Source organism: Mauremys mutica, chromosome 4, assembly GCF_020497125.1.
Source record: "Mauremys mutica isolate MM-2020 ecotype Southern chromosome 4, ASM2049712v1, whole genome shotgun sequence".
Taxonomy (NCBI): Eukaryota; Metazoa; Chordata; order Testudines; family Geoemydidae; genus Mauremys; species Mauremys mutica.
This window is the reverse complement of record NC_059075.1, coordinates 154,850,301-154,875,374: the sequence shown is the minus strand read 5'-3', so window position 1 is coordinate 154,875,374 and position 25,074 is coordinate 154,850,301. Positions and strand designations below refer to the sequence as shown.

The 25,074-nt window shown below is 51.2% G+C and overlaps 2 protein-coding genes and 1 long non-coding RNA gene across 3 annotated transcripts in view; 1 reads left to right on the top strand and 2 right to left on the bottom strand.

Moving 5' to 3' along the window:
- Positions 1-1,959, bottom strand: part of LOC123369141 (serine protease 27-like) — a 7,153-nt gene extending 5,194 nt beyond the window's left edge. The window contains exons 1-2 of the mRNA XM_045014502.1: positions 1,821-1,959; positions 1,379-1,411 (exon numbers count right to left, since the gene is read on the bottom strand). Of these exons, the coding sequence (XP_044870437.1) occupies positions 1,379-1,411; positions 1,821-1,959 (172 nt within the window). The remainder of the gene's footprint in view (positions 1-1,378; positions 1,412-1,820) is intronic.
- Positions 1,960-4,912: 2,953 nt separating this feature from the next.
- Positions 4,913-19,947, bottom strand: LOC123368910. The gene is made up of 3 exons (XR_006578927.1): positions 19,874-19,947; positions 15,963-16,226; positions 4,913-5,083 (listed from the first exon to the last, which is right to left on the bottom strand). It is a non-coding gene; the product is annotated as an uncharacterized LOC123368910 (long non-coding RNA).
- Positions 19,948-20,185: 238 nt separating this feature from the next.
- Positions 20,186-24,247, top strand: LOC123368907 (serine protease 27-like). The gene is made up of 4 exons (XM_045014136.1): positions 20,186-20,355; positions 20,511-20,782; positions 23,149-23,318; positions 23,664-24,247. Exons 1-4 carry the CDS (start codon positions 20,243-20,245, stop codon positions 23,943-23,945), a joined length of 837 nt encoding a protein of 278 aa, XP_044870071.1. The 5' UTR covers positions 20,186-20,242; the 3' UTR covers positions 23,946-24,247.
- The last annotated feature ends 827 nt before the right edge of the window (positions 24,248-25,074 follow it).

The window sequence follows — 25,074 nt, the reverse complement described above, 5'->3', positions numbered from 1 at the left end:
AGATCAATGGATTAGATTATGAGGCTGTAGAAGGAAGCCTCCCAGCTCCGTTTGCACTGGATATTGGCTCTCAGCCACCCACTCAGCTGGCCGATGTTTCTCACCAGATTGTGCCAGGCAACTCCCTGCCTGGGGTCCATCCCCTAGGAGCCCTGCCAGGGTCAGCAGCGCCAGCAGAGTCCCTCTGCCCATCACCCATCTCCTCTGGGCTGCCTGTTGCCGCTGCCCCATGCCACTCATCCTGGGATACAAGCAGCCTGTGAGGAGGCCCTGTGGCACGGCAGCTTCCTATATCCTCCGCCTGGCAGGGTGTGGGGCTGGGAATGTCGCCCGACTTGTTGGGCCAACGTTGGCAAACGCCTCTCGACTTCCTTCCTAGCAAGCTCCCTTCCCTGTCCCTGCCCGGGCCAGGCCATCTCGGGAGCTGCTCCCCTCCCCCATCCCGCTATCCACCCCCCGCCCCCCACCTCCCCAGCACGTCCGCTCTGCGCACCTCTCTCCGCTTCCCAAAGTCCACCCCCCTCCTACCGGTCTCCCCTCCGCCAGCCGTCCCGTCCCAAGCCTGCCTAGCTGGCGAGACCCCCGAGCCACCAACCCGTTGGGAACCAGGGGAGCCGCCCGGCTTGGCCCACGAGGGGCAAGTTTGCAAAAGACCCAAAGGCGACGTCTGTGTGGAAAGACCCGGGGATGAGGCCACTCAAGGAAACAGGTGACTCAGGCGCGTTACCCCACCCCGGCCTCACGCACGATGAGCCACAGGCCTGGGCGGAAGCCAAGGGCGGAAAGGTTCACCCGAGGTGTCTTGGGGATTGGCCGCTGGGTGACTAACGAGGAGCAGGGGAAGTTAGGGGACAGCTTTGCTCCGTTGCAGCTGTCAGCCAAATTCCCCCTGGCTAGGGATTCCCACCAGGGGCGTGATGCTGGCCCCAGCCTGGCCAGCCAGCCCCATGGGCTGCCACCCCCAAGGAGCGGAAAGTCCAGACTCGGCACCCGCCCCCCGCACCTGCCTGACCTCGCTGTGACAAAGCGGGAATTTTCAGTCCTATTTTTGGCACACCGGTGCCTGCCTCAGTTTCCCTCTGTGATGCGCATCGCTACCCGGGGACGGATTAAGAAAGTTGCTCTTGGGTCAGATCAGGAAATGGGGCCTGTGTGGGTGACGTCACCGTCTGGGGTGAAGTGACTGAGTCGTTACGGGACTTGCTGACCCGTATGGGTGGTGGGCTGAGATCCACAGGGATCTCCGGTGGGCAGCTCGTGGGAGCCGGCAGATTGGCCCGAATTCTGAGCTCAGCTGTAAGAAATCCCGGACCGTTCATGGGACGTCCCAGTAACGTAGGGCTTGAAAGCCTGAATTCGTCCAAACGAAAAGACCTACCGATATAACTCCAGGATCGTTTTACCACGAACCCTGGTAAACAAGAGACAAGTGAGCTATGGGCCAAAATTGGTGAGTCGGAAAGTAGACCTCACAGGTGGGCTGCTCCACCCACCACGTAAAGAAAAAGATCTTTGGGGGGGAATTGACTTCACCATCCCGGTGCCGCCCCCATTCTCGCCTGGGAACCCAGGTCTGGAGAGAGGGACCCAGACAACATCGCCCCAGGGGAATCCCCAACCACCGCCAGGGATGCAAAAGGATCAGACATTAACAGCAGCTCCCGCCCGTCTCAGCTGCCTTCTCCTCCAGTTACCACATCTTGGATACCACCCAAGAGACAGGCAAAGAAGGGGGCTTTTCCTGCTAACACCTCACTCCCGCTCCCGGGCCGGGGACCCAGCCCTGCGGAGGAAATGAAAAGCCTTGGTTCCTGCGTTACACTTCCAAGGCTTTCGCCGCTTTTTCCCTTCTTTTCCGGGCCTGGAAGGAACGGATTTTTCCGGGGGTGTTGGCCTCAGGAGTGAAGCAGGCGGAGGTCCCCGGGTGCCAAGCCCCGGGCCCGGTTCAACGCCGGTCATTGTCGGCCCGCGACGGGGTTGGAGTAACCCCCTTTCGCTCTTCGGCCCGTGCGGTCAGAGCGACGGGGGAGACCAACGGGCTGCTGACGCGACAGAGCAGAGAGCAGCCAGGACCCGGAGCAGTGGAACCTCCCTACAACTGGGGGAGCCCCCGGTGCCCAAACCGTGGCCCCGCCCCCTGTGCCTCCCCTTCCCCCGAGGCTCCACCCCCTGCATCACCCCTTCCCCCGAGGCCCTGCCCTCATGCTGCCCCTTCTCCCTGAACTCCTGCCCTGCCCCCACGGGGCTGCCCCCACACCACCCGTTCCCCCGAGGCCCCGTTCCGGCACCACCTCGTCCCCCCAAGACCCTGCCCCCCAATCGCTCCTCTCCATCCCCTCCCCCCCATCGTGCACCCTTACGGCCTGTTAAAAGTGGCTGTATGTAAAACTGATGGGGCCCCCCTGGCTGGGACTGGCAGAGAGACGGCGAGAGAGTCCATGGCAGCTTGGCTGGGGCGAGTCTGTCTTCACCTTTGCTGCTCTGGGCTAACCTAAGGCCTTCCCGGGCTGCGGTCCGGCTGATAACTCAACCTTCTTCTGCTGCCGGGCGTCACTGCAAATCCTGGCTGAGGGGGATTGGTCCCTCCAGCGTGGGCAGGCCTCTCTCTCAGCTGGACTCGTTGGGCAGAGCTTGCGGGGGGGGGGGGTTGCCGCCCCAAGCAGCGAAGCGAGAAAAAAAAATGAAAAAAAAAAATAAAGCCGATCGGTGGCACTTCGGCGGCAGCTCTACCGCGCGGCTTCATTCTTCGGCAGCAGCTCGAGAGAGGGACTGAGGGACCCGCCGCCGAATTGCCGCTGAAGAACCAGATGTGCCGCCCCTTTCCATCGGCCGCCCCAAGCACCTGCTTCCTGCGCTGGTGCCTGGAGCCGGTGGTGGCTGGAGCCCAGAGCCTCAGTCTCGGAGACTGTGAGTCCATGGGGGAAGTGGGGGCCTCCGAGGGGCTGTGGCAAGGCGGGGGCGTAGCACCGATCCTGTGCATCCGGGACACCCTGTGACGGGGCACTGCGAAAAACCAGCCAGGCGGCTTCAAAGCTGGCCGGATGGCAACCGTCACAATGCCTCATGCTGATTTCAATCCCCCGAGATCAGGTGTTCTCAAACCGGGGGTCAGAACCCCTCGGGGTGGGGGTCACGAGATAATTATGTGGGGGTCATGAGTACATGCACGAAACAGAGAGAAATGGCTCTAAAACATATCCTTTAAATCTAGCCTTTTAGAAAGTCGCACACACCTTTCCGTCGCAATGTAGTACAGTTACATCAGAAAGTATCGTAACCGTATAACACAGCGATCATTGTCCCTAAACGAAGTACATCCGGTGTTATCACCGCCCAGCTCTGACGGCAGCGTCGCTGCCAGCAGCAGCGCAGAAGTAAGGATGGCAAATTGGCCATGGGGCGCTAAATCTGCTGCTCAAGGTGATATTGACAACGTTTCTTCACGCCCTCCCTCCAACCCCAGGATTAAACAGCAACTATTTTAAAAACGAACTGTTCTGCTCATAAGAATCCTTTGATAAAACTGTGTTTTATCGTTTTAATTTAAAAGCTGTGAGAAAAGGGAAATTCATTTTAAACAATAAGGGTATACGTTTAGCATAGAAAATAGGGTTAAATATAAAAAACGTTTGTCATTTATACAGGGGTTCGCACCCCGAGGCGCGCTGTCTGAACGGGATCATCAGTACAAGACGTTTGAGTCGCAGGAGGAATCTGGAGTCAGGTTAAAAAAACAACCCCATGTTCACCACCTGGAGTCTCCATCTTTGGGTGACTTCCAAAGCTGCCTGGAAGCCAGTTAATACGAGACAACCCTGAGCACTAACGGGCTCTTGGATCAGGAAGAGAAAGACAGAGTAAGAACCAACGGCCTGACGTTAAAGCCAGGCAAATTCCCACCGTTGATTCTAAACAGCTCAGGTGATTAAGCACTGGAACAAACTCCTAAGGGAAGAGGGAAGGGAGGTTTCACCATTTCTGGTTAGCTTCCAATGAAGACAGGAGACCTTCCTGGAAGACACTTTAACCAAACACAAATTACGGGACTAAGCACAAGAGGAAGTGGGTGAAATGTGATGCCCTGGGCTCCACAGGATGGTCTAATGGTGACTTCTTGCCCTTAGAATCTATGACTCATCCGTCGGTGGAAATGTACGAGCCACAGAGCAGTAGGACAATTCGCTGCAGAAAACAAGACACCCCCCCCCCCCGGAAACACTAAAGGATGGAAGCGGTAGCCCAGAGGGAATTTCAACCACTGAGAATCTAAATGGCAGCTAACAAATCACTAGCACGGAGGTAGGCAACCTATGGCACGTGTGCTGAAGACGGCACGTGAGTTGATTTTCAGTGGCACTCACACTGCCCGGGTCCTAGCCATCAGTCCGGGGGGCTCTGCATTTTAATTTAATTTTAAATGAAGCTTCTTAAATATTTTAAAAGCCTTATTTACTTTACATAAAACAATAGTTTCGTTATATATTATAGACTTATAGAAAGAGACCTTCTAAAAATGTTCAAATGTGTGACTGGCACGCAAAACCTTTAATTAGCGTGAATAAATGAAGACTCAGCACAGCACTTCTGAAAGGTTGCCGACCCCTGCACTAGCACATAACAAGCATAATGGATACATTACAATTAATATAACTATTAACAATCATTTCTGTAGATTTTATCTAGCGCTTTCCATCAGTCGGTCTCAGAGAACATTACAAAGGAAGCCAGAACACTTATCAAGTAGACATTCATTAACTATTTAATAATATAATAATATAATAATAATAATAATTAATAAATAACCGCAACTAGGAATGAATAAATCTGGTTGAAAATCTTCCAACACGACATTTTTGTTGCCTGTTGGAAAACACCATTTTGTTGCAGCCGACCATGGGGTGTCCCCATTTCCATAACATTTTGGTTTGAACGGCACATCAAAAAGCAGCAAAAGAAGCTCAGAATCTGCCACGTAGCGAGATTTCGGAGGGAAGTTCTTCGTTTGTTTTTTTCATTTCGTTTGGAAACGTCGTTGATCGTATTTGTTTCAGGTCCATCGAAATGGCTTGTTCCCATGTTGACTCTTTAAGGAATGTGACAAGAATTGTAAAAAGAAATGGAAAACGCTAGATAAGTATAAACCAATAAATGATGGCAAATAAGCTATGAAGCAATAAATAATTGGGAAATAAACAATGCAAATCATGGAACAACAGACTCTAATAATGGGCAAGTGACACGTAACTTACAATATAATAAATAACTGGGAAATATAAATAGAAACATATAAACCAATAACCGACAACTCATAAACTTTCTCTTTATGCTTCTACACCTGCAGGTGATTGGAGCATCCGCCAGTTTCCACCTATTCTTCCAGTCTTGCTCTGGTCTGCTCAAACATCTGAGCATCATGTGGATGGATTTGGCTTTTTCCTCTATTGGGGTCACCCTCTTTTTCTGTTTCTGGGGGTGTCCATATTAGCCCTCGCCATGGAAATCATGTTGATGGTCCTCAATATACCCACTACCTTCTTCTTCCTCTGTCTGATCCTTCACAGGGGTTTGCTCTGCTTAGAATTTTGGATGTGGCAAGAATCTCTCTTTCCAATGGTCCTTGACGATCTTACAAACCAACCAATAGCTAGAAAATAACCAATCCAAACCATAGCCAAAAATCTACTAATAACTGACAACTAATTCATGTGAATGCAATAAATAATTAGGAATTAACCCATAGAAGTTATTGGTACATTCAAAGTAATAAATAAACATAGGTAAGATATGGAGATATAAACCTGTCTCTTGGAACTGGAATGTCATTGAGTTGGGTCCCCTGTCTTCACAGCAAGACCAAGTACTGTCCCTGACATAGTATGACTTTTTTTTTTGTTTGTTTCTTTGCACCAGATCCCTAAATGGTCCTCTCCAGGATCAGAACGCCCAACGCTGGGTTTAGCACAGCAATGTTCAAACCACTGAGCTATCCCTTCCCTGTGAAAAGTTAGGAAGTAACCAATTCAAGTTACAGAGAAATAGACCCCCCCCAATCCATAATACTGAATAAATATATTACAAACCATAAAAAAAACTATGAACAAATATGAATACCAGATAAATACAAAATTATAACTGACAGCTAATCAATATATTAAAAACAATCAATAGCTAGGAAATAAGAAACACAAATGACAGATAAATCGAAACCAATCAATGACAGCTACATCTGTTACAAAAATAACTAGGAAATGATCCGTGCAAATAATAAATAAATGTAAACTAATAACTGACAACTAATGGATATATTACAAAACAATAAATAGCTCGGAAATAAGAAAAACAAACGATGCACTTATTAGCTGTCGTGTATTAGTTTATCTTTTACAAAACAATAAATGGCTCGGGAATAAGAAAAACAAATGATAGATAAATGTAAACTAATAAATGAGAGCTAATAGATATATTACCAAATAATAAATAACCAGGAAATAAATAATTGTTAAATATTATCTAATAACTGACAACCAATTAAGACATTATTAAAAATCAAATACAAATAATAAATAACCATAAACTAATACAGAACAACTAATAAAGACATTACAAAATAATACATCGATAGGAAATAATCAATGCAAATAACAGACAAATATAAATTAATAAATGACAACTGCTGAAGAAATTACAAACCAATAACTAGCTTTTCACTAAGAAATACACTTCACAGACAAAGCACTAGCTAATACTCAGCAAGAGCTAGAATCGAATACAGTGGCTTTCAACCTTTTCTTATTTGCAGACTCCTAAACAATTTCAAAAGGACGTGTCTTTGGGAATCTTAGACAGAGTCAGCGGACCCCCAGGAGTCTGCAGATCACAGGTTGAAAACCGCTACTCTGTGTAATGACAACTTTTCGCAGACCCCTTAGACATAGTTTGCAGATCCCAAGGGGTCTGCGGATGACGGGCTGAAATCATGTCCACGTTCCTAGATAATCATAGGCCACACAGCTCTCGTATAGTGCCTGGGGAAATGCATTATGTCCAAGCAGGGATGTCGTTATTTAATTACTGGTATCTCAGCCACACGCTTGATGTCTGAGCACAAAATAAGCCAGAGCGGCGGGACCCCAACAGACAGCTACGAAACAAAAGTGCAAAAAGAATAGAGAGTGCTACTAAAGAAAGATCGGCTGAGAAATAGCTATCAAATAGCAAAAAAACCAACAGCTAGCTTGTCTTTCCTTAGAAGCACTAAGGGTATGGCTACACTTGCAAGTTGCAGCGCTGGGGGAGGCTTTCCAGCGCTGCAATTAGTAAGTGTCCACACCTGCAGGGCACATCCAGCGCTGCAACTCCCTGGCTGCAGCGCTGGCCGTACACCTCACTCGGCATGGGGAATAAGGATTCCAGCGCTGGTGCTGCAACGCTGGTCATCAAGTGTGGCCACACACCAGCGCTGTGATTGGCCTCCAGGGTATAAGGATGTATCCCAGAATGCTTTTAACTAAATTACTCCTTTTGTTTTGTCATGCAGCCTCTCTTTGTTTTGTTGTGAACTCCCATTGCTACCGGAGCTGCTTATGCTGTGATCAATCTGTATCCTCCTCCCTGCGTGATTCACAGGGGCTGAGTGTTTGCTTTTTGCTTGACCAGCAGCAAGAAAGCGAGTCGGCAGCTGCTTATCTGGTCTGCAGGCTTTTGCAGTTAAAGAATAAGGGGTTGGGTTTTGTTGTCAACTCCGTGCACCGGGCTCCGTGCACCCGGAGCTGCTTCAAACACAGCTCCTGTTTGCTGTCATCAATCTGTAACTACTGTCAACAAGGAAATGAGATAACCCCCTGCCTGTCTCATTCACAGGGGTTGAGTGTTTGCTTTGCTTGAGAGAAACGGGGGGAGGGGGCAGAGGGGGGAAAGAGAGTATGTTGGATGCAGGCTGTTTGCAGTTAACAGTAAGGGGGTGGGAAAATTTTCTGATTTTGCACAGTGTCGGTTCCAAAAATCCACTCTCTCCCCCCCCCCCCGGTCCCTGTCACACTGCCCCACACCCCCCTCTTTTGAAAAGCACGTTGCTGCCACTTGAACGCTGGGATAGCTGCCCATAATTCATCACTCCCAACAGCGCTTCAAATGCTGCAAATGTGGCCACACTGCAGCGCTGGTAGCTGTGAGTGTGGCCACACACCAGCGCTGGCCCTGCACAGCTGGACGACCAGCGCTGCAACTACCAGCGCTGCAGATTTGTAAGTGTAGCCATACCCTAAAAAATCAAACATTGCAACAACAATATGCAGTGCTATTGACAGAATATCGGCTAAGAAATAAAACAAAACAGAAAAATCAATAGCTAGTTCTTATTAGGAAAGCTCAGCGAAGAAACAAAGTGTGAATAAAGAATGAACAACTAAGAAGTAAAATAAACTAACCGTCACATAACAAAAACACTAGCTAGTGCTGATAAAGAAGGAACCGCTAGTAAAGAAAAAGAAATAACTCTCAGATAGCCAATGCCATCGATGCGCTAAGAAAGATAACAAACAAAAAAATAAACATCAAATAGCAAATATAGACAAACAACTAGATAACCAGAAACGAAAAGAAATTGTCAAAAAAAGAAATACAGTAACCAGCATATAATAATCAGGGCCGGCACAACCCATTGGGGCACTGACATTTGGGGGGCGGCGACCGTGGCAGTCAAACACCCGGCCGCCCCAGTCGTCGGCAGTATTTTGGGGACAGGACCTTCCGCCGCCTCTGTCGGGGGCACCATTTTGGGGGCGGGACCTTCCGCCGCCTCTGTCGGGGGCGCCATTTTGGGGGCGGGACCTTCCGCCGCCTCTGTCGGGGGCGCCATTTTGGGGGCAGGACCTTCCGCCGCCTCTGTCGGGGGCGCCATTTCGAGAGCAGGGCCTTCCGCCGCCTAGGGCGCCACAAAGGCTGCTGGCGCTCCAGATAATAATTAATAAAATTACAAAATAACAAAAAGCAAAGGAGAAATGGAAATGATAACTCGATGTAGCTAACCAACAAGGGCAAGCGTAGAAGACAAGAGCTAATGTGTCTCCATGTCCCAAAAGTAACCAACACATTTACAGAACAGTGACTAATACATAAATGTCACACACAAAAACAAACAAATCAATAACAAAGAATAGGAAACACGTGGGTCAAGCTATTGACGAATCAATAACTTTCACAAGGGTAAATAAATAAGAAAACCAATAGGCTGTCTTACTAAAGAATGACCGTCTAATAAATAAATACAATTTTAAATCCCTAATGGCAAAACCAGACAAGAATGCCGAGCAATAACTAACTAGACATTAAAACAAAAGCTAGAAAAACGCAAATAACTATTAAATACATTTCACAGTAACAAATAAATAACAAAAATCGGATAGGGCTAATAAAGAAAGACTAACTGATAAATAAACAACAAAAAATACCCATCAAAGAGCAATCATGGGAAAAAATTAAGTAATACGTTACTAGAAAGAAAAAACTAATCAAAAATATATAAGTAGCAAACTTATAAATACCTAAGAAGTAAAAATAGGCACACTAAGAAGTAACTATGTAGCTAATAAAAATAAATATTTCGTTCTTATCTTGTAGATACAAGCCAAGGATTCATCAGTAGACCTCAAAGCACATTTTATTAAATAAAATCATATCTTCACATATAACAACCGCACCAAATAACTAGCAAATAAACATTGACAACCGAGACCTCCGGAGGTGGCTTGACTGGAGGTGTGCAAGTAATCACCATGTTGTACATCAATAATCTAGAACAATCTTATTCCTCATTAGGTGTAGTACGGTAATACCAACCACGGAAGCAGGACCCCCTTGTGTTAGGCATGGAGCATTATGTAAATAGGTTATTATGGTTGCACCTAAAAGCAGCAGTCACAGACCATGGCCCCATTGTGCCAGGCGCTGTACAGTATTTATTAGGTGTATTACGGTAGCGCCTAGGACCACAAGCCCATTGCGCCAGGCGCTGTACACACACACCATCCCTGCCCCAGCCTGTGTATACGACAAGAGACGCCAGATGGAGGCAGACGGACAGAGGACCACAAGGAAACCATAGTCAAGAGTGAGCTGTGGTCACCAGCAGCATCGCGCAGAGGTGAGTTTTGAAGAGGGATTTGGAGGCGGAGATTGCGGCAGGTGTGTGACTGTTCATGGGAGCTCCAGCCATTGTGTGGGAAGAGGCCAGGACTACAGCAGGAGGCCGGCAAAGATGGAAGACACCCCCAACCGGGCTACAAACGATGCAGACTGGGTCACCGGCAACAACCAAATCAGAGGCAATTAACAAAGCAGGTAATGAACCACTAATAAGAAATACATTATTTTTCATGTGTTTCTTACCAAGCATTATTTATTTGTCACAATTAACGTATTATCTAGTTCCTCTTCTTTGTTACGGAGAGAAGGAGGAGACAATAGATCACACATGAATTGCAGCAGAGAAATAGCAAAGAAACGAGATGCGGGGTAGGAAACCCATGAAAAATGAAAACCACTCATCAAGGCATCTTCAGTTACGATTTGAGTAGAGCGGATATGGGTTTAAGATACAGCGCTACCTCGATATAACGCCACCCGATATAACACGAATTCCGCTATAACGCAGTAAAGCAGCGCTCCGGGAGGGAGGGGGCGGGGCTGCGTGCTCCGGCGGATCAAAGCAAGTTCGATATAACGCGGTTTCGCCTACAACGCGGTAAGATTTTTTGGCTCCCGAGGCCAGCGTTACATCGGGGTAGAGGCGTATGATAATCAGTTATAAAAGAAGAACTAGTGCCTGAAAGGGAAAACAAACCCACAGCAAAGAGCGAGAGGCTGCAATGTATCAACCCCGTCTCTATGGTTACGTTCTAACACTATATTCGAACCAATAACCGAGAAATGCATGAAAAGAAAACCAAGATACCAAAGTCACACAAACCACAAAGCTCAGCACCGCTGGAAACAAGTGACCAAAGAAAGGTCAGGACACACGCAAGAAAAGCAAACGGCGACGCTGCAAACGGGTGTGTGGACCCAGGGGCCTGTCGCAAGGCCCTGCCTGATTTCACCTCCAAAGCATCTCGGCCTTGCAACAGCTTCCTGCCGGGGGCTGACTTGCCCGGCCTGCTCAGGGCACCGTCAGAGGGATAATTACAGGGAAGTTTAGTGCCTCCAGGGCTCCGTGCCCGGAAAGCACTGCTGGGGGGCGCGGTCACCAGGGCAGACGGGCACACGCCGGACCGCAAGCAGGGCGGGAGCTGAGGCACGAAGGGCGGCGATGTTGGTAGGGTTGGACTGGGCGAGTTATGTAAAGATGAGCGTCGGCCTCTGCTGAATGTGGACAGGTTTAAAGCAGTGGGAGCAGCACTGCCCCCTGCTGGCCTCCAATAGAACCCAGGAGTCCTGGCTCCCAGCCCCCAGTGCTCTAACCACTGGACACCACTCCTCTCCCAGAGCTGGGGAGAGAACCCAGGAGTCCTGGCTCCCAGCCCCCAGTGCTCTAACCACTGGACACCACTCCTCTCCCAGAGCTGGGGATAGAACCCAGGAGTCCTGGCTCCCAGCCCCCAGTGCTCTAACCACTGGACACCACTCCCTTCCCAGAGCTGGGGAGAGAACCCAGGAGTCCTGGCTTCCAACTCTGACCACTGGCTACCGCAGCTTGACATCAGCCAGTCTATTTTCATCTTACTCCAACAGACTCGGCCTCGGGGTCAGGGTAAGAGGTGATGTGTCTCAGCCAGAAAGAAAAGCAATAATCACTCATAACACCAATGAAACATGAGGTGTATTAAAATGGGCAGCCCCAGTTCTTCCCCGGTGACTTATCCCCTCCGAGGCGTGCGGCCCTGGCTGGCGCATCAAACGGCGCTTTGAAAGTCCCCTGGGGATTAGTCGGAGAGATCACACCCGCGTTCATTAGAGGGCTGCCTGGAGAACTCTGCCACGGGCACCGCACAGACCCTCTGACTGACGGGACTGCTCAGGTGTCAACTGCAGGGTGTGAAAGGGAGATGGGACTAGCCCCAGCTCTGGGAGGGGAGTGGGGGCTGGTGGGTTAGAGCAGGGGGGCTGGGAGCCAGGACTCCTGGGTTCTCTCCCCAGCTCTGGGAGGGGAGTGGGAGCTGATGGGTTAGAGTAGGGGGTGCGGGGACCAGGACTCTTGGGTTCTCTCCCCAGCTCTGGGAGGGGAGTGGGGTCTGGTGGGTTTAAAGCAGGGGGGGCTGGTGGCCAGAACTCCTGGGTTCCTCCATGGCTCTGGGAGGGGAGTGGTATCTAGTGGTTAGAGCAGGGGGGGAGCTGGGAGCCAGGACTCCTGGGGTCCATCCCCAGCTCTGGAAGGAGAGTGGGATCTAGTGGGTTAGAGCAGGGGGGATGGGAGCCAGGACTCCTGGGGTCCATCCCCAGCTCTGGGAGGGGAGTGGGGTCTAGTGGTTAGATCAGGGGGAGCTGGGAGCCAGGACTCCTGGGTTCCATCCCTGGCCAAGAGAGGGAGATCTGCTGACTCAGCGCTCCAGCCCGGGGGCTGGGTACCAAGGTTAATTCTCTCTGTTCCCCAGTACCGGAGCTACTCCCAACCGATGCAGTGCGGGTGCTGCGCCACAAGGGGGCAGCCAAGGCCCAGCAATGGGAACAAGTGGCTCCCGGTTGGCTGAACAGGACGCTCCCTCGAACTTCCCTGGCGCTGAGATGCAGCCGCCTCTGGGGAGGAGCAGCTGGGGAACAGCTGCACATAACACTGCATGGGGAGGGCTCCCCTGGTGCTGAGATGCAGCCGCCTCTGCATTCCAGTCTGAATTCCAGCTAGGACTCCTGGGTTCACACCCTCACCTTAAATGGCTTCTGTCCCACACAATTAGGGCTATCAAAATGCATTTACAGAGTTATTTGTGTGTTTGTCTAAACCTGCGAGCCTGCCCGGGGCACAGCCATTACATAAAACCTCAGTAATAAAACAATCAGCAACAGAAAATAAGTGGAAGCATCGTAGAGGCAAATAGTGTCTGTTTCTCTTTGTCTGAGGCATTAATGAGGTCACCGGGCGGGGAGGGGGAGCTGGGAGGCAGGATGCTTGGATTCCAGTCAGCTGCCACATTTCACCATTAAATCAGTAAAGTTTGCATTCTTGGGAGAGAACCCAGGAGTCCTGGCTCCCCCTGCTCTAACCACTAGACCCCATTCCCTCTCCCAGAGCTGGGGAGAGAACCCAGGAGTCCTGGCTCCCCCTGCTCTAACCACTAGACCCCATTCCCTCTCTCAGAGCTGGGGAGAGAACCCAGGAGTCCTGGCTCCCCCTGCTCTAACCACTAGACCCCATTCCCTCTCCCAGAGCTGGGGAGAGAACCCAGGAGTCCTGGCTCCCCCTGCTCTAACCACTAGACCCCACTCCCCTCCCAGAGATGGGGATAGAACCCAGGAGTCCTGGCCCCCAGCCCCCCACTAGATCCTAGGGCCCTGCACATGAGTATTGTTTTAACCTCGCTCACACAAACCTTAGAGCCCACAAATCCCGCAAGAGGGACAGATTCCCCCACGCTCGTATTTTATAGATATAAACGGAATTCAGACACACTGTTCACCCCTAAAAGAATAAAACCACTCTTGCTAAAAAAAAATAATAATAATACTGCCACTCCTATTCTAAAAACAGACAAATCTCTTTCGACCCCTCGCTTCCAGTTAAGGATTAAACCTTTTATTTTAAAAAGGAAAAACGGGCTTTACGGGGCTGACATTCTGTTTGTGACAAACTGACGAGAGATTTCCCACAAATTCCCGCCGTCTGGGGCGGGTTTGGCCCACCCAGTCCCGCCCGCAACAAAGTACATTGTACCTGCTCCCGCTATTACTGCAGCAGGAGCCAGGGGACCCCAGTCCCACCACCGGGCTCGACGAGCCCCCTCTCCCCTCCCAGACCCAGGGCTTTGCCTGACTCCCAGGGCCCTGCCGGCGCTGTTAAATGCTTCGCGCCATTGAAATCGTAATGAAATTAAAAGCCACGGAATCCAGTCGCTTCTCCGACAATTCCTGGTGCGGCTGGACCAAGCTGACCTGGAAGTGTGACATTGATTGAAGTGTGTCGCTAATCCCCGAAAGGTGTTGCAGAGATGGGCACTCATCCTGCCACAGCCACACCCCAGGAGTGGAGGATGGGACAGAGGGGTAAATTAAGGCACTGAGAGAAGGCTGCCTTGCCAGGGGCACGTGGTGAGTGAATGGTAGGGTGTGGACTGGAATGCAGGAGCCTAGTCTCCCAGACCCAGCTGTATTAACTATTAAACTTCTAGCCCTGCCCTGTCTGGGAAAGAACCCAGGAGTCCTGGCTCCCAGCCCCACTGCTCTAGCGCACTAGACCCCACTCCCCTCCCAGAGCCAGGGACAGAACCCAGGAGTCCTGGCTCCCAGACCCCCCTGCTCTAACCACTAGACCCTACTCACCTCCCAGAGCCAGGGACAGAACCCAGGAGTCCTAGCTCCCAGCCCCCCCTGCTCTAACCACTAGACCCTACTCACCTCCCAGAGCCAGGGACAGAACCCAGGAGTCCTGGCTCCCAGCCCCCCCGCTCTAACCACTAGACCCTACTCACCTCCCAGAGCCAGGGACAGAACCCAGGAGTCCTGGCTTCCAGCCCCACTCCCCTCCCAGAACCAGGGACAGAACCCAGGAGTCCTGGCTCCCAGCCCCCCCTGCTCTAACCACTAGACCCTACTCACCTCCCAGAGCCAGGGACAGAACCCAGGAGTCCTGGCTCCCAGCACCCCCCTGCTCTAAGCACTAGACCCCACTCCCCTCTCCGAACTGGGAATAAATCATTGTAGTCAGTGGATCTAAAGTCCAAATCAAGGCAATGACAATAATTACTTTTAGAAACAGGCCCTAAATTAATAGAGTGGTTAGATGAATTTGTGAGGTGCCCAGATGTTAGTATCACTAGAGATAATTAGGTTATTTTAGATTATGGAGTAACAGATTAAATTGGTTTGGATTAGAACAGGAATCTTTTAGAGTAGAGGAGATAAGATTAAATTGGGGTCATTTAGAATAGATCAAATTAAATCATTGAGGTAGAAATGGTAGAATGCAGATTAGATCAGGAAAGGCAGAATCGAGGAGAGTTTAGTTTATGAGAGAAGTAGCAAGTGGAAGATAATTTTAGTTAGAAATTAGATTAAACTCAATTAGAAGAGAAATTGATGGACAGTTTGTATAGGAAATCCAACAGGACAGGGGCTAGGTGAGTGAAGCACTGTGATAGTGGGATAGAGATGAGATTAGTAAATAGTCAGATGAGTTCTGGCTCGGTTAGATTTGATTTTCAGAGGTTTACATCGGATTTTTTTTAAACTCAGATTAGAATACGTTAAGAAAGCATCATATTTGACATGTATCCGATGAAGTGGGTATTCACCCACGAAAGCTCATGCTCCAAAACGTCTGTTAGTCTATAAGGTGCCACAGGACTCTTTGCTGCATCATATTTGATTAGATTTGCAGACAGTCAGATTAGATTAGATTAGACTAGATTAGATTAGACTGGGATAGGCTCAAATTAGAAGAGATTAGGTTATCAGGGCATCAGATTAGATTAGATTAGATTAGATTAGAAGAAGCTCAAAGTAAAAGAGATTAGGTTATCAGGGCATCATATTAGATTAGATTAGATTCAAATTAGTATAGATTAGGTATCTGGGGATATTATTAGATTAGATAAGATTAGATGAGATGAGATTAGCAGAGACATTTTGGAGTAGAAAGTTCATATTAGGAGGGACAAGAGAAGGAACTATCAGATTTAGGCGGGAAAGGTCAGGTAATCAGCGTGACGGGCACAGAGATTAGGGCGGACAGATTAAATTAGATTAGGTTAGGAGACTGGCAGGCAGATGGGAGGCGGTGGGTCACCAGCAGCCGTTGGCACTGACACAAAAGTCACCTGGGGAGGCTTGAGTTACCCTCCTCAGGCATCCAGGGCACCTCGGAGAAGCAGCACACAGACCAGCGCGGGCGGGAGGAGGAACTGGGCTAACTGCCAGGGCGGCATGCCTGGCATGGGTGGGCATGTGGGTGGAGTAAATAACAAGAGCTGGGACCAGTCTCGGCACTGCCGGAGCAGAGGGAAAACTGAGCCTTGAAGATCGAATGGGACCGTGCCGTTTCCAATCCACTGTGCTCTGCTCCCGTGGCAGCTGGAGGTCTCCTGGGAAGGGCAAGAGAGGTTTCAGAATGAAAGGGTTTTGTCCAGGGCCTAGCCCCAGGGGGTAGCACTCCAGCTCCAGGCATTGGAGGTGATACCACAACACAGAGAGTAAGACAGGAAGGCCTGAGCTGTTGAAATTTAACTCAAAATGTGTTTCTCCCAAGTGCATTTTGGTCATTTGAGTTAAATAATAGTAATCACCCTGATTATAGGTCAGTACCAGCTCATTAATAATACCAGAAACATCTCTAGCATTGGGTTATCTTCAGTGGTCTACAAAGCAGGTCACAAGCAATGACCCAGAGATCTTAGCTTCATAACCGCCAGGGAGAGAGTTACAGAATCTGGTGAGAAATAACATGCAGAGATTGGGGTTTTTCCCCCTGGCTCAGACCCATCTAGGCCAGTCTCCCGTCTGGTTTAAGGGCAGGGGGTCATGGTTCTTTAATCAAGAAAAACCTTTCACTGTCTGTCCCGGGGGGACGAACTCCAGCTGGTGGCTGATTCCATAGCTGTCGATTGCAAAGACTCTGGCCTATGCTGGGAGGGACCCACTCAGGCCAAGGCCGTGAGGGCCATATTCTGAGCCCCATGTGCCCAGGGTAAATCCGGAGCTACCACCACTGGAGCCAACTGGGGGATAGTGGGGTTTTGTGGGAGCAATGAGAGGTGATGGCTAGAAGACAGGTCGGCTGGCCCCACCAGCCAGACACCTATTACTAAAGTAACCCTATTACTGTTATAAAATCCCAGCCTTGATCATTCATGGGAGTCCATCAGGAGCCCCAGTCTTGGGCAGGGTCTGCGCGGTGCCCAGCACAATGGGAGGGCAGTGGGGTCTAGTGGTTAGAGCAGGGGGGGCTGGGAGCCAGGACTGTTGGGTTCTATCCCCAGCTCTGGGAGGGGAGTGGGGTCTAGTGGTTAGAGCAGGGGGGGCTGGGAGCCAGGACTCCTGGGTTCTATCCTAGCTCTGAGTGGGGGCTGGTGGGTTGGGCAGGAGGGACGGGGAGCCAGGACTCCTGGGTTCTCTCCCCAGCTTTGGGAGGGGAGTAGGGTCTAGTGGTTAGAGCAGGGGGGGCTGGGAGCCAGGACTCCTGGGTTCTCTCCCGGCTGTGGGAGGGGAGTGGGGGCTAGTGGGTTAGAGCAGGGGGGTCTGGGAGCCAGGACTCCTGGGTTCTGTCCCGGCTGTGGGAGGGGAGTGGGGCTAGTGGGTTAGAGCCGGGTGGGGGTGGTGCTAGGAGCCAGGACTCCTGGGTTCTATCCTGGCTGTGGGGGCTAGTGGGTTAGAGCAGGGTGGGGGTGGTGCTAGGAGCCAGGACTCCTGGGTTCTACCACACACAGGTTGGAGCAAAGCTTGGGCTCCTCACCTGGAACGAGTTGGGCTGCTTTGTTCCCCGCCCTGCTCGCCTGGGTATATAGGAGCCCCGAACCCCAGAGGGCACCTGGCAGCTCTTTGTTGGCTCCGGCGCAGGAGAGGCTGTGCTTGTACCCTTCAGGAGTGGGATGAGGGAGAGGGGAGGGGTGATGGGCTGGGGGGGGCTGCGGCTCCTGGTCCTGGCCGGGCTGACGGGGCCGGCTGCCAGCATAGTGGATTTCCACGGGAAAGGCTGCGACGAGACGGAATCGCTCTCCAGAGGTGAGAGCCGGGACTCGGGGAGAGGAGGGTGTTTTAGTGGGGCTGGAAGCCAGGACTCCTGGGTTCTCCCCCTGGCTCCGGCAGAGGAGCGGGGTTTAGTGGTCAGAGCGGGGGCTGGGAGCCAGGACTCCTGGGTTCTCTCCCCAGCCCTGGCAGTGACTCACCACCGTCTGCCCTCAGCGTGTGGGTGTTTGCCCGTCGCCTCCCCCCCTCGGGGCCTGGCCGTCAGCGCCGCGCAGGGAGAAGGCGCTTGTGGGGCTGAGCAAGCCGAGGGGCCCCCAAGGGGGTCAGTCACGAGTCCAGCCTGAACCCCCTCCCCGCCCCCTTGGCCTTACAACCTCCCCCCCTTCTCCCCATTAGGTGCCTGAGGGCAGGGGAGTGGGTAGATGGGGCCTCAGCCAGTTGCAGCTGCCCTGGGCCCCCCGACCTGCCGAATTCCCTCCTGTGGAAGTTCAGACCAGGAACCCTCCAGTTCAGCTTGGATCCACGTTGGGAAATCCTGGACCTGTCCCCTGGGAGGGTCTGTAGTAGATGAAACTAATGGATCCATGTAGCTTTGTATCCTGCCACCCCTGGATCAGCCTCATGGGATCCCGTCTGCAGCTCCTCCACCCCTGCTGGAAAGTGCCACGGTCCCTGCAGCAGGCAGCCGTGGGTCACCCCACCCCATGGGGGCGTTTTAGGGTGACCAGACGTCCTGATTTTATAGGGACAGTCCTGATTTTTGGGTCTTTTTCTTATAGAGGCTCCTGTTACCCCCCACCCCCGTCCCGATTTTTCACATCTGCTGTCTGGTCACCCTCGGGAGTTTGCTTCACACCCACATTAGCCAGTGATTGTGTCACGCCCAGCCTTACAAAGGCGGGTGTTCTTCCAGCTCTCAATGGCTTCTGATCAGAGAGCCAGTATGATTCAGGCCACTCTGTGCCTCAGTTTCCCCTCCTGCCCTTTGTCTCTCTTCTTTATTCAGACCGGAAGGTCTTTGGGGCGGGGACGGTCTCTCTCTCCTTGGGGCAGGGACTGTCTCTCTCTTTGGGGCGGGGACTGTCTCTCTCTGCGTGTCTGGGCAGTGCCTGGCACAAAGGGAGCCCTGATCTCGGTCACGGGCTCTGTGCAGCGATCTCTGGGGTCTGTGAAGGCGCCCGGCACAATGCAGGCCCCGATCTCGGTTCGGGGGGGGGTTGTGTAGCGCCTGGCACGACGGGGCCCTGATCTATCCGCTACGGTGAAACTAATTTCACGTGTGGCACAAGGTAGATTCTGGGTAGCGAAAAACAAAGGGTGAAGCGAGGTGACTATGGCTGGGACTGACCAATGGCGATTAAGCTTAATGTAGAACTCAATTAACCTGCAGATCGCCCTGCTGCAGGACGCGACGGGGTCACACGTTTTCCCAGGATTCTAGCCAAAATGCGGAATATCTGGAGGAAGGACAGAAATTTCCTACACACTTAAAGGGTCTAGGACAATATTTCTCAGACTGGGGGTCCTGACGCAAATGGGGGTTGCAAGGCTCTTGTAGGGGGTGTTGCAAGATCACAAAAATGTTATAGGGTTTCCATACGTCCAGGTTTCCCCGGACATGCCTTCTTTTTTGGGGTCCTTGCTCGTCCTTTTCCCTTGCCTTCAGAGCTGGGGGGCCGGAGAGCGGCGGCTGCTGGCCGGGAGCCCAGCTCTGAAGGCAGCGCTGCTGCTGAACTAAGGGTGGCCTGGTATAGTTACTTCGCTCTGCAGGGATCTGCACTGATGCCGTGAAAACTATGTCCAGTACCAAGAGTGTGACGGGGGCGGGGGGGTCATCACAACCTGAAATATTTTCAAAGGGTGGCCCGGGAAAAAGAGTTTGAGGACCCCCAACCTAGGACCCACATATCGATTGGGCTACAAACTTCATGCCTCAGAGGAGAAGCCTGTGTCAAACTCTGGAAGGCTGGGGAGAAATTTTGCCCATGGTCTGCTCCCAGCTGGCAGGGAGGGGGCAGGATGGGCCCAGGGGTCTGATCTCTCTGACCTTCTCTCTGGTCTCTTTCAGTTCCCAGCAACCACATGACCCGGTCCAACAGAGGTGAGTTTCTGGTCCCTCCCTCCCCATTGGTAACACACAGCTGGGGTTACCCGGGCAACTGGCTCCTGGCAGCCAATCAGAGTGGGGCTCTGTCTGGTTCTGTGATGGGGGACGGATCCAGCCAGGGCCCAACGTGTGGCTGGTTCAAGACCTGCCCGGGGCGGGGTGGGGGATGCACCCCAGATGTACCCAGCTGTTTTCTGCTGGCTTTGGCAATCCCCCCAGGCTGTCTGAGCATCCCCCACCCCCGCCTCCTTCTCCCCAGTCTGTGGCCGCCCCAGAGCTCAGTACCGGAGTGTGGGGGGTGAGGATTCGATGGAAGGTGAGTGGCCCTGGCAGGCGAGTCTGCTCTGGTACAACAAACACCTGTGCGGGGGATCCCTCATCTCCAACCAGTGGGTGGTGACGGCGGCTCACTGCTTCCAACGGTGAGTGTCAACGTCCCTTGATCCCGACCCGCAGCCCCCTGCTGTCCCAGTCCTGGGCTCCTCCCACCCCCGGTGCTGCCGGTGCCCCTCAATCCCAGCCCACAGCCCCCCCCCCTCCCCCAGCCCCCTTTTCTGACTCCTCTCTCTGCTCTCAGGAGTACAAACACCTCCAACTATATGGTTCTGCTGGGAGTCAACAAGTTGGCCAACAGTCAACCTCACAAGGTGTCCTTGGGTGTGAAACGCATCATCCGCCACCCGGAATACTTAGGGGAATCTTCCAGCGGAGACATAGCCTTGGTGGAGCTGGCGAGACCCATCCAATTCACCGATTATATCCTCCCCATCTGCCTCCCAGCTGCCTCTGTCCAGTTCCCAGCAGGCATGAAATGCTGGGTAACCGGCTGGGGCAACATCCGGGAAGGTGGTAGGTGTCTTTGGGAGCTGGGATCATGGCACTGGGGCAGAGAAACTAGGGAAACGGTGGGTTCAAAGGGTGGGTGGGAGTCAGCAGTTGGGATGATGGACGCAGAGGAAGGGGAGGTTATTTAGCAGGTTCGGGATTTGGGATTTCTTTTCCCGAGACGATTCATGATGGGAAATGGTCTACGAAGAAGTTTATGGGGGGATTCGAAAAGGGGGAAACCAGGGAACCCGTAAACAAAATCGGATCCCCAGAAATGAAACAGAAACCGATTAATGCAATTGATAAAGAAAACTTACCAATGAAAGACAATAAACAAACAACTTAGAAACAAAACCCAACAATCAATCAAAGGAGCACAACTGATAAACAAAACCCAATAAACAATCAACAGAATGTGATAAATGAAACTGCTAAACAAACCTGAGAAATGATCAAAGGAACACGACAAACAAAACCAATAAACAAAACCTGATCAGTGATAAAAGAAACATGACAAAGCAAACCCAGTAAACAAAACCTGATCAGTAAAACACCATCAACAATAAATTAAACACAAGAAACAAAACATGATAAAAGTGGAAGGTGATAGAAGGAAACTCAATACCCAATTAGCGATAAGTGGCTTGCGATAAATGAGAAACAACCAACAATATGTGAAATACAAGAAACAATAAATGAAATAAGATTAAACCAACCACAGTAAACTACAAAAGTAACAAGATAAATGACAAATGAAATAAAATAATTGAAAGATGTTCAACAATAAATGAAACATAAAGAACAAAGAAACAAAAATGCAAGGCCAGTAAACCAAACATGATAAACAAAACACCAACCGCGATTAACAATGCCCAATAAACGAAACATGGAAACTTATAACAGAAAAACAAAACCCGGTAAAAAATAGCTGATAACTTGGTAGAATTTGATTTCTGTTTTTTTATAATTTCAACAGATTTGTTTTCATGCACTTTTTCCTATTTTTATCCATGTAAATTGCACAAAATTATGAGTTTTAAGCATCTTTTTAGTTTCATCAATCTAAATTTTCAGTTGTGGGAAATTATGGGGAGCCATCAGACAACAGGGTGCGTCAGACAATAATTATTTAATGACTGTAGACATTGATTTCAAAAAGTGAAAGCTTTATAACCGCTAAACACAAATTGTCAAAATCACATGGCAAAAAGATACAAAGTAAATATCCTTAAATCAAACTCTCATAAGTTCTCAAGCAGCATTTTTCTTACTTTGGCGATGCGTAAATTTCTGTTACGATAATGGAAATATTTTTTCATCAGTTTGTGTGTGGGTGTGTGTATGGTGAAACCTGATGTTTACCAACATTTACTGATAAAAATCGAATCCTACAAGTCTACTGACAACAGAAACATGAAACCTGATCAACAAGATTCGATAGATGTAACATGAAACCCAATAAACGATCTCCAATAATGGCAACGTGAAACCTGATGAATAATACCCGATAATAGAAACCGATAAACAATACCCAATAACGGAAATGCAAAACCCAATGAATAATACTTGATAAATGTAACATGAAACCCGAGAAATGATATCGATAATTGAAATAAAAAATCCAATGAACAATACCCAATAACGGAAACATGAAACCCAATGAACAATACCCAATAAACGCAATGTGAAACCTGATAACCGACACCAATCATGGAAACCAATAACTGATCATAGAAATGTGAAACCTGACAAATAATACCCGACCATGGCAACATAAAACCCAATAAACAATACCCAATAAATAATACATGAAACAACCCAAACCTTGAGAAACAAAATCCCTTAATGAAATGTCAGGCATGAAACCCAAACCCCAATACAGCCAACTCAACAAGCAAAACACAGAAACAGATCAATGAAACCAGAAACCCGGCAAATGAAACCCACTGCTTGAGAAAGGAAAACGGATAAGTCAAACTGAAAACCTAATCAGTGAAACCCAACCAAAGAAACGATAACCGATAAACGAAAGCCAACAACCAATGAAAACCAAATCTCCCAAAACAGAGCCTGATCCTTTGAAACCGACCTCCCTCCCCACCAAAAAAAGGTTAAACAAATCTTGGGTGAGGAAAACTTAAACCCATTAAACAGGAATTCAAACAGTGAATGTCCACCGTTGAGTCCAGAGAGATTCCCCTTGACTGAACAAGGCCCATCACAGATGTTCCCATGGGGACTGTGTGATGGCACCCAACATGGACAATTGCTCTGGATGAGAGGGGAAATTCTCTGATCTCCCCCCATCCTCCACTCCCTTTGGAATCGTTGGCTCTGCTTCAAAGCCATCTGGGCCCCTCACCGTTGTCTCTGGCTCTCCTTCCCAGAGGACCTGCCAGCCCCGCAGACCCTCCAGAAGCTTCAGGTGCCCATTATAAACCAGAAGACCTGCAGATATCTCTACAGCAAGGCACTGGGGGGGAAGTTCCCGCCCAAGTCCATCCAGAATGACATGATGTGTGCCGGGTATGCTGAGGGCATGAAGGATACATGCAAGGTGAGTGCCCCCCGGCCAGGGAAGGCGGAGTCCTGACACCCTCCCTGGGTCAGACCCATGGGCCCATCTAGCCTGGTATCCTACCTCTTGCCCTGGTCAGATCGTGGGCCCATCTAGCCCGGTATCCTGCCCCCTCCCTGCTGTCCCAGCTCAGAGCCATGGGCCCATCTAGCCCGGTATCCTGCCCCTTCTCTGCTACCCGGGACCAGCCCATCTAGCCGGGTGTTCCATTGATCCGGATTCCCTCCGGCAGGAGGCAGTGCTGCTCACACGCACACAAGGCCCCGATCCCCAGCACCACTCTCACGCCCCTTCCCACACCCCGTCTCTGCCTCTGCCCCACAGGGGGACTCCGGCGGCCCGCTGGTCTGCAAGGCCTCCAAGGAGTGGCTGCTGGCCGGGATCGTCAGCTGGGGTGAAGGCTGCGCCATCAAGAACCGCCCCGGGGTCTACATCCGCCTCACCTCCTATGAGGCCTGGATCCACGACCACGTCCCCGACGTCGAGTTTGTGCCAGAAGAGAAGGGGAGGAACATGTTCGGGAACACTGGGGCTGGCTGGGCCGCGAGGACCGGCACGACCACCTGGCTGCTGCTGCTTGTGGGGCTGCTTCTCCTGGAGGGCTAGAAAGGGCTACTGGGGGGAGAGGCGGCTGGGTCGTCTCCCTCCCTGTCCCCAGGCTGGAAGAGGGGGTGGGATCTGTCAGTGCCACCTGCCCAGAGGGCACCACCCCATGCACTGACCTCCCAGGGAGGGCACCCCCGTCTCTCTCACTCACACCCATGGGGGAACGGGGCAGCGTGAGCAAACTCAGCATCTGTCTGCCTGTCCTTCCGCAGCCGTCCACGGCCCAACTCTCTCACCGGTCTGATCCAAGCCTTATTTATTGATCAGTCTGTCTCCAGAGTCACTGAATCTCTGTCTCTTGGCCTCTCTACCCCCTGCTCTGTCTGTCTGCATATCCCCATCCACGTGCCTCCAGCCAGCCAGCCCTAATCTCCATATACCCCATCTAAGCTAACCTATCCGTCTCTCTGTAACAGGGTCTGCACCCACCTCTGGCGAGCGCCCCCTCTGGTGGGGCGCGTCTGCGTTCGTTCAGTTCTGGTGACCCCCTTTGGTGGTTCTCAGGTGTTTTTTTCAATGACTTAGCCCTCCAGCTGAGTCCCACGCACTGTCTGCATGTGAACCAGAACAGACCCCTTCCGGGGCATACACTCCACCAGGGCCTATCTCAGTGCCCCTCTGGTGGTGTCTCTCCAGCTCTCCCTGGGCTCAGTCTCTAAATAGCCCTGGCCCTGGTATGGGGCCATATCCCCAGGGCTTCCTCCCTGGAGACACCGTCTTCCTGTGGCCTCCAGCTGGGCTCAGTCCTTCGTCCCAGCAGCCAGCCAGGAGCTCCTTCTTTGCTCCCCTGGTCCCTGCTAGCAAACTGTCTTTGGCTCAGTTCTAGCAGCCAGCCAGGAGCCTCCCCCTCCCCTGGTCCCTGCCCCCGCTTAGCTGTCTGTGGTCCTGCTGCTCTTCCAGCCAGGCATGCGCCCTTTCTTCTCCAGCTCCAAGCAGCCACTGACTGCTAGTGCTCCTCTACTCTGCAGCTCCTTTTATATGGCCCCCCGGTCCCTGATTAGCCGTTCTAGCAGCCCCTCTGGTTGGCTCCTCACAAGCATTTGAGGCCGCTTGGAGGACCCCTCCCCTGCTCCTTTCCTGGGATGGTGGTGGCAGGACCGTGAAGACTCCAGCAGGGGACTTTGGGTCT

What these genes read in the sequence shown, in the direction of transcription:
- LOC123368907 (XM_045014136.1), top strand. Translation starts at nt 20,243, where the DNA reads ATGGAAGGTGAGTGGCCCTGGCAGGCGAGTCTGCTCTGGTACAACAAA. An exon ending in GCGGCTCACTGCTTCCAACG is followed by an intron (nt 20,356 to 20,510) that starts GTGAGTGTCAAC and finishes CTCTGCTCTCAG; the next exon opens with GAGTACAAACACCTCCAACT. An exon ending in GGGCAACATCCGGGAAGGTG is followed by an intron (nt 20,783 to 23,148) that starts GTAGGTGTCTTT and finishes TCTCCTTCCCAG; the next exon opens with AGGACCTGCCAGCCCCGCAG.